This window comes from Octopus bimaculoides, chromosome 11, assembly GCF_001194135.2.
Source record: "Octopus bimaculoides isolate UCB-OBI-ISO-001 chromosome 11, ASM119413v2, whole genome shotgun sequence".
Taxonomy (NCBI): Eukaryota; Metazoa; Mollusca; class Cephalopoda; order Octopoda; family Octopodidae; genus Octopus; species Octopus bimaculoides.
Window position 1 is genome coordinate 20,976,441 of NC_068991.1, and position 8,785 is coordinate 20,985,225.

General features: G+C 36.9%; 1 protein-coding gene across 1 annotated transcript in view; it reads left to right on the forward strand.

The window, feature by feature from the left end:
- The first annotated feature begins 1,749 nt into the window (after positions 1 to 1,749).
- The window catches only part of LOC106869206 (organic anion transporter 3), a 17,281-nt gene continuing 10,245 nt past the window's right edge, over positions 1,750 to 8,785 (forward strand). Inside the window, exons 1-2 of the mRNA XM_014914854.2 lie at positions 1,750 to 2,189; positions 5,450 to 5,584. Of these exons, the coding sequence (XP_014770340.2) occupies positions 1,765 to 2,189; positions 5,450 to 5,584 (560 nt within the window). The 5' untranslated portion in view covers positions 1,750 to 1,764. The remainder of the gene's footprint in view (positions 2,190 to 5,449; positions 5,585 to 8,785) is intronic.

Genomic DNA, 8,785 nt, shown 5'->3' on the forward strand with positions numbered 1-8,785 from the left:
AATAGGGTATTGAAATGTGCATAGGTTTGGCTTATTGTGGTTGTTTCTGTTATTATAATTGTTGCTGCAATAAAGTATCTTCAATGCATTGATTTTGAGCTCTATCCTTTAAGAGACATGTATACATATATATATACAAAAACTCACCTGTGAGTTTTTGGCTAAGACTGTTAACAGATACTATATATTTTGTAAAATTTGTTTTATAAAAGTATATATTTAATATATATATATATATATATATATTGAGAGGAAACTTGAGCCATTCTTCCTGCAAAACCTGCTCCACCTGTTGCAGATACAACAGTGGAGAGTAACGATTTCTAACTTGTCACTCCAAGATGCACCGCAGATGCTCAGTAATATTAAGATCTGAGGTGGGGGCCACTCTATATTTTGTAGCTCACTGCTATGCTCTTCATACCAACTCATAACCACACGAGAGGTGTGTATTGGAGCATAAGCTGCACTCACCATCAGGGAATAATGTCTGGACCATGAGAAGGACTTGATTTCCCAAAATATTCAGATAATCATTACATTTGATCCTACCATGCAGGGCAACGATGGGGCCAAGAGAATTCCAAGAAATGGCTGTCCAAACCATCACAGATTCTCTTCAATCTACACTGTCGGAAGAAAGCAGTCAGGATTAAAAGCTTCCCTGGGCTGCCTCTACATATAAACACGCCCTGCAGTGGGGAAAAGAGAAAAACTGGACTCGTCGGAGAATACTACTTGCTTCCATTGGTCTGTCAACCTGCCCCTGTGATCTCTGCACCAGTTCAGCTTTTTCTCAATGTTTTGATGAGAAAGCATAGGTTTCCTGATGGCACTTTTAAATGCGCTGCCGACAATGCAATACCTGCACCTAAATTAACAATACTATCTTCACTGGCCCTAAGACATAATATCATATTTCTAAGAACTTCTGTTGCACACCGTCTAACTTTATATACTTCATTATATGCAAACATTGAGCTGCCCTTTACACAGGGGAAATCGGGCAACGATTTGCTGATCGCTTTTGGGAGCATATTCGAACATACTACTACATATGCCTAACCAACCTGTCATCATCCTGTTCACCACCACAGACCTTTTCGTCGCTCACTTATCAGTGCGCAGCATTGTCCCACACGATGGCTCAACTTTCTCAAGTAAACGGAGAGAACGACATTCCATATTCAAACTTGGCACCATGTCCCCGACAGCATTAAATGAACGTTTTTCCTTCGATTCCTACATCAGTTCTCAATTCCTTAAATCCTTTTTTATCCTTCAACTCCCTTCTCCCTTCATCTTTTCCTTTCATCTCACTCTCGACTTTGCCTGCTTCTCCTCATTCCATTACACTGTTCCTCCTACCACTTCTTGTTTACGTATGAAGTTCACGTGCGTTCCTTTTCATTTGCAGTCAAATTTTAACATACCTATCAATCTATCTGCGTTCAAGCCCGGAGTCAGACAGGCTATTGAATGGTTCAACTATTATTTTAAAATTTTAAACATTTCTTGATTTCCGTCGATGTATAAAATATTATAGCAAGTAGCATAAAATTCTAGTAACTAAAAATCATAAAGTTCTTAAGTAGAATAGAAAATCTGAGCAACTTTCAGCATCTTGCTATATGAAAGTATACATTAAGAGTAGTAGAATTTGGTAGATTGTTATTTCATTGTTTATTGTACAGCGCTGAATAGAGCAGATGTCAGAAATGAGATGAAAATCGCCGACCTACCTCAACCAGCTTACCAAACATAATGTTATGTCTCTCTTTTGTTATCTTATCTCTTATTTTGTATATTTCTAGCTTCTTGGAGGAATCTATTCGATGGTTGTTCGCTAATTCTAAAATAAAGAAAGCTAAAAGAGTTATGAGAACGGCAGCTAAACAAAACAAAGTTGACTTCGAACGTATCTGGAGCATAGCTTTGAAAGAAAAGTCACTACATGAAGTATCCGGTCATGTGAATGAGAGCTTTTGTGATAGCCGAGGTAGCGATCCCAAAGTTCAGACTGATGATACAACAGTTAAACACACAGGAGCCAGCGTTGAGAAAGAAGTTACAGAGCCCGAGCCCTCGTTGACATCAAACGAGAAGGAAGAATCAAAGTTTGTCCTGATGATGGTCATTTTTAAATCAACCTACCTAAGGAAAGTTACTCTAGCCATTTGCTTTTGCTGGTAAGAACAAATAACCGATACTTTTTGGAAGCTTCAATTAAATAACGAAAATATACTTATTTCAGTTATGTTCTAATGTGTTAAAATCAACATGATCGATTTCTATCCTCTCTCCTTCGATAATTCATATAACTTAGATATGTTTCTGTCATTACTAGCTAGAACCATATACAACATGATGTAGTCTTTGATGTGCGCTCACCAAAAGAGATGCTTATTGACGGTAAGGCCTAGCATCTGTAAATGCCTGTGTTGGATTGAAACAAATAACGGAGTCCAATCATGTTAAACTTCCCTGGTATCTATTCACAAGGTGCTATCTGTATGAATTTTTGGCAATGTAAAACAGAACCCAGAAACACAAGAAAACTCTGCAAGTAGATGTGAATAACAACTCATTAAACTAATACAGGCATACCACAACTTCGTTCGGTAATTCGTTTCAAGACATGCGACTTAACATGAAAAACTACGTAACACGAAAAAAAAATAGTTTAGAAAACCTATTACCTTATTTCTGTTTGAATAAATAGTTTGTACATATTTTCACATGTATTTTATCTGATTTTCCAATTCAGTATTGATTTTTAGATGGTGTTTATATTTAAAGTTTGGATAAATTTAGTTGGATAAATCGACTGAAGTTTATTTTAATTTCTGAAAAAACCACGTCAAGTCAAAAAGATTTAACAGGAAACGGCTTATTTTGTTTCATTGGTCAACTTTCCAATGAAACTTTCAGCGCTTCGCCTCGAACATGACGCTTTTTTGTCGTACAGTTAAAGTCAATTCTTTAACAACTGACTGCAATCTAGATTAGTATGTTATTCTGGCCTTAGTAGTAGTGATAAGCGAAAAAGAAATAAGAAACCGTTTACTCTATTGTGTATGAAGGCGCATGGCTCAGCTGTTAAAACGTCGGCTTGCAACCATGAGGTAGTGAGTTCGATTCCTGAACTGGGTTGTGTACTGTGTTCTTGAACGATACACTTTATTTCACGTTGCTCCAGTTCAATCAGCTGTAGAAGCTAGTTGCGACGTCACTGGCACCAAGGTGTAACGGCCTTTGCCTTTATCTTGGATAACATTGGTGTTGTGGAGAGGGGAGGATGTGTATGCATGGGCAACTGCTGGTCTTCCACAAACAATCTTGCCCCGACTTGTGCCTCAGAGGGGAACTTTCTCGGTGCAATACTATGGTCATTCATGACCAAAGGGGATCTTTTACTTCATAGTATATCTTCTAGAAACATATATTTCGAACATTCTGGACAATTAAATTTAGGTGTCTTAAAATAGCACCTAAACAAGGAATGACCTCTCAGTCCTAATTCTACTTAAGATCATTCATTTTTCTTTTTGTTATTTAATCTCTCTACCCTTCAATAATCCATAGTTTATTTTATAATTATTTTCATTGAGTCCCAGCTCTCATAAGGCCAGTTACCTAGTATCCATGGCGCATAAGTGACCACAACAGTTTCAAGGTTAGTAATTTTGAGGGAAGGAGTCAAGTTGATTACATGGGGTCCCAGTAGATAACTGGTACTTTATTTTATCGACCACGAAATGATGAAAAGCAGAACTGAACTCGGCGGGATTTGAACTCAGAATATAATGATCGGGAAGAAACGCTGCTAAGAATTTTGACCGACGTAAAACAATTCTGCCAGTTCGCCGCTTTATTTTATATTTACTTCGTTCCTATTCATATTATGTGGAGGCGCAATGGCCCAGTGGTTAGGGCAGCGGACACGTGGTCATAGGATCGCGGTTTAGATTCCCAGACCGGGCGTTGTGAGTGTTTATTGAGCGAAAACATCTAAAGCTCCACGAGGCTCCGGCAGGGGATGGTGGCGAACCCTGATGTACTCTTCCACAACAACTTTCTCTCACTCTTACTTCCTGTTTCTGTTGTGCCTGTAATTCAAAGGGTCAGCCTTGTCACACCGTGTCACGCTGAATATCTCCGAGAACTACGTTAAGGGTACACGTGTCTGTGGAGTGCTCAGCCACTTGCACGTTAATTTCACGAGCAGGCTGTTCCGTTGATCGGATCAACTGGAACCCTCGACGTCGTAAGCGACGGAGTGCCAACAACAACAATTCATATTATATGTATTTGGCAGATAATCATCTATCAGACTTAAAAGTGAGTAATCGTAGCCAGTACCTTGTGTTTTAATTTCTGTAGGTATCCATTTCATTTCTTTTGTGAGTTATAATTGGACTCAGCAGCAACATTTGAAATGATTAATGTACATGTAATCGAAAATATTCTCTGGTCTATCAGTAAAAGAGAAAACAAAATAGACAATATCAGAGGAGCAGAACGTAGAGCAGAGTTCATGTATGATACAACTTTGCGTTTCGATCTCGAGTATATAGTTTTTGTACTTCAATTTATATAGTGTTGAGAAACAGTATATGATATAGAAGTATTACACGCAATATTTTGGGTTTCCTTAGAAGTATTGCTTAAGCTAGGGTTCCTTAGAAGTAATACTTGCAATATGTTGGGGTTCCTTTGAACTAATACTCGCAATATGTTGTAATAAGTTGTGATCTTCTTGACGCAATTTATTTATTATCCTCCAAATGGTTACAGAGTTTAAGAACTAAATGGTGGTCGATACGAGTTCGTGTGAATCTTGGTGAGTAACAGTGACGGTTTTCATAATTGCAGATATTATGAAATTTAGAATGAAATAGAAAACAATCTAATATTCCTAGTTCATTACACAGGCTGTCCACAACGTCTGGGTACATGGAGTAAATAAAATCATAGCATAAACAATTAAATATAAGAAATGATAATTTCTTAAAGTATGTGTTAATCCCTATGTACCCAGACTTTGTGGACACCCTGTATAACTGGCATTTATTTTATCGTAAAGGTAGGAAGATCCACTTAACAGTGCAGGTTGTGTTTCCGGAAGAATATGCTAGAAATGAAAATATTTGTCGCATTTATGTGACTCAATGGGAAGGCACTTCAGCTTTCAGAAACATTTGTTTTTCTATAACTTTTTTGACTCTGAAGAACGAAAAACATAATCGATACAACCGAGAGGTTTTGAACTCGGGGTACAGAAGAAGAATTGTAACTAAATATTTGCAAGTCATTTTAATGTTGCACTGTAAAGTTTGTACCAATTATAGTCATTCGAGAGCGCAAATAGTATTTTGTTTCTGTAATTAAATTCTTAAAATCTAATTTTGGAAAGCGGAAATATAAATTCTCTTTTTTTAAATTCGAGGTTCTTTGAGATGACAGCGTTCTCCAGTATTTACTTCATGTCCGAATCTTTGGGAGGAAATGTGTATTTCAACTTTCTCATGATGAGTGTAGCTGAACTAGTCGCTTCTCTGTTATATGTGTTGATAGTAAAAAGGCAAGTATTTTTTATACATATAATTGCATACATACATGCATAATGCTAGTTTATTTGTATGTAAATATACTCTAACGCGTTCATTCATATACACCTATTCCTCATAGGAAAATTTACAAAGTTAAATGCATTTGCAATACCTGCCAAGACCGGTGAGATGTTGATGTTCTCACACTGTTGGTGTTTAGATAATGATGATACTCATGTTAGCGTTTAGATAATGTTAATCTTCATATGCTGTTGATGTTTAGTTTGAACACTTGCAGGAAGGTATCTGCAGAGGAAAAGAAAAAAAAAACGAGGGCGAAGAAATAAAGAGGGTTACAGTTTAGCAAGAAAGTAGTGGATGACATCATTAGTATGGGGATTGTGACATACGTTCAATATTAATGAAGTTAATAAGCGGGGAGTAATCCAGCGTGTCCAATAGACTTTGATCAAGAGGTTGTGCAGCTCGCTACAAAGTTGCGGTGAGTAAAAGCTGTAGTAGAGAAAGAAGAAACCTTTGTGAATTTGTAGTTGACGCATTTTGAGTGTTTGTCAGTAAAAATGGATCCAGGATGTTTTGGTTTGCAGCAACAACACCGAGCCATGTTGGGTCATATTTCATTTTGCGTTTTACTTGAGTTTGGAAGAATTCAAGTAATATATGTGTTATTTGCACATATATCAGTTTTCTGTTTCTGTGTCCAAATTGCCCCCAACTTTAGAGTATTTATTAATGTCCAGATATTCGGATATTGGAATGAAACTGAATTTTGAAAGGTATTATGTAAACCTTCAAGGCTATTATTAGTTGTAGTCATGCCAGTTGAAGTCCCTTCTGAAATAGTCGATACTTCAATTGGAATTACTGGAGCCAGACGACGTCTTGTAGCGCTTCTTCCTCTTTCGGGTCCTATGTAAGTCACTTCAAAATACGACACGAATTCTGGTGGCAAACTATCGTTGTGGGTCAGTTCTTCGTATGCGACAATAACATCAGTCACTGATAAAAAAGCAAGTGCTGTAAAGCACTTTGTCTTTAGACGAAATAGTTCTTCTGTATTATATCTGTATTATATATTATATTATATTTATGACCTAGCACGGCAAGCTTTTGGTAGTGGTTTTGAGAAAAAGGAAATAAACAACTAGTTATCTCTATGTTAGGAAATCTTGAAATAAGGCTATTCATGGGGGATTTTTCGAAGTCCATCATATATATATATGCCTTTTAGGCTGAATATCAGGGCGAAGAGTAACTAGCTGAGAAAACAACCGATCATAAGCTGCTTGCAGCTTGTTGGGTACAATGCGAAAACAAGAGGTACATTCAAATTACCTGCTTGAAAGCTAATTTTATATAACTGATAATATATAGATGGACAAACTTTAAATGTGCCATTACCAGCTCAATCACGAATTTTAACAAGATCAGGCATCCCTGTTGATGGGGTGAAAATTAGCAATCTTCCCTTATCCTCTACGCCAGTATCATATTGCAAAAATACTTCACCTGATTCAAATTTGCAGTACTCTCGCGGGATATCAAAACCATAACTTTCTGGTGGAATGGGGGGAGCACTACTATTCTACTGTCGCCACCGACGAATACTTTGTGATAAACTTGATGCTGCTGGCAGTTCAGCCAACGCCTCATCTTGTTGCGAAGAACATTCTGTTACAATCACAATTTTCGCGGTCTCTTGTGATGACAAGGCTTTTATAGAACCGAGAATAATTCTCGATTTCACTTTATTCGCATCGTACTGTGAAAGTGTTCCTCAGCCATCGTCTGAACGCGCGCTCTGCACATCTTTACTTCACTTAGCCATACTTTTCTTGATTTATCTGCATTCTGTATGTGAAAATTATATACGTAGTTGTTATCATCCACAAGTTTATTAGCTCCTCGCTCAGATTTAATATAATATTGCATTGTGAGGGCTAAATAAAATTATAAAACAGTTGAAAAGTTGATAAGTACAGAACTAACTGACTTGACAAGTACAAAATATAAAAATAAAACAATTTCGTTGAAAATAATGACGACCGTTCGTGAGTTGTTTGCTGGACGAACAGTAACTAGCCTGAACTATGAAATTTTAAGTGTGCTAGTCAATTGTTAAAGAGTTAAACGATCACTGTTACGCCTATAAACTAAAAACTTGCCTATTTATTTTAACTCTCTCTAAGTGGGTTATTTTTTTTATGTGAAAATATTTATCCCTGTTATGAGTTGTCCTATACATCAGTTGTCCTAGATATCAATTATATGAGTTGTCCTAAATATCAAAGGTATGAGTTGTCCGATATGAGTTTTCCGGGAATGAGTTGTCCTGGTATCAGTTGCCCTAGAACAAGATATATATATATATATATATATATAATGCTTATTTATTCATATTATTTTAAATGAATCATGCATTATCTCGGGCTTTGAGAATTCGATGCTATGATAATTTATTTCTAGAATGATCATGAGGGATAAGCGTGAAAGACTGGATCTGGTTAGCTTGGACATAAAGCAGGTACAATATTTTGGCCTGATATACCCGGTTTAAATGATAAAGGGTTAAATATATTTGTTCTCTACGGGATGTCGCTCGTGAGATGTAGCATTCGGAGCAATCGTGAGCGCTTTAGTTGCGTAATATTATGTTTAAGTAGGTGAGATGCACTAAAGCTTCCTCAATAAGGGTATTGCTTAAAATTTTTTTGTTGTTGAAAGAGAAAAGCTTAGCATTCCCCTTCGCCTTGGAGGATGCTTTCGTGGCCTTTATTCGTAGAATCATTGCAGGTTTAGTATGAGGTTTTCAGCCTGCATGTAGATGACGTTCGTGCGAGAAAGATAAGGAATGAATGAAGGATATCGTCATGTGCAATGTTGAGCGTGGCATCAAGTAGATCTTTGATGTAGAGAAGGAAAATTATTGAGACACAGAACCAAAACGTTGAGCAAGCCATAATTGTTAGAGAGTGAAAAAGAGTGAGCTCCGTCAGTACAGGTTACATTCTTGACATCTGATTGGAAAGTACAGATTGAAGAGGTGGTTAGATATGAGGTACACGACTAATATGTGCTGTGATTAAGTCTTTGTGCTCTTGACAGTGACTATGCTTATCGAAAATATTGGAGTGCAAACATAGCCGTTGCCACACATACACACACATATACACACCTACATTGATATTTATAAATATATATATATATATATA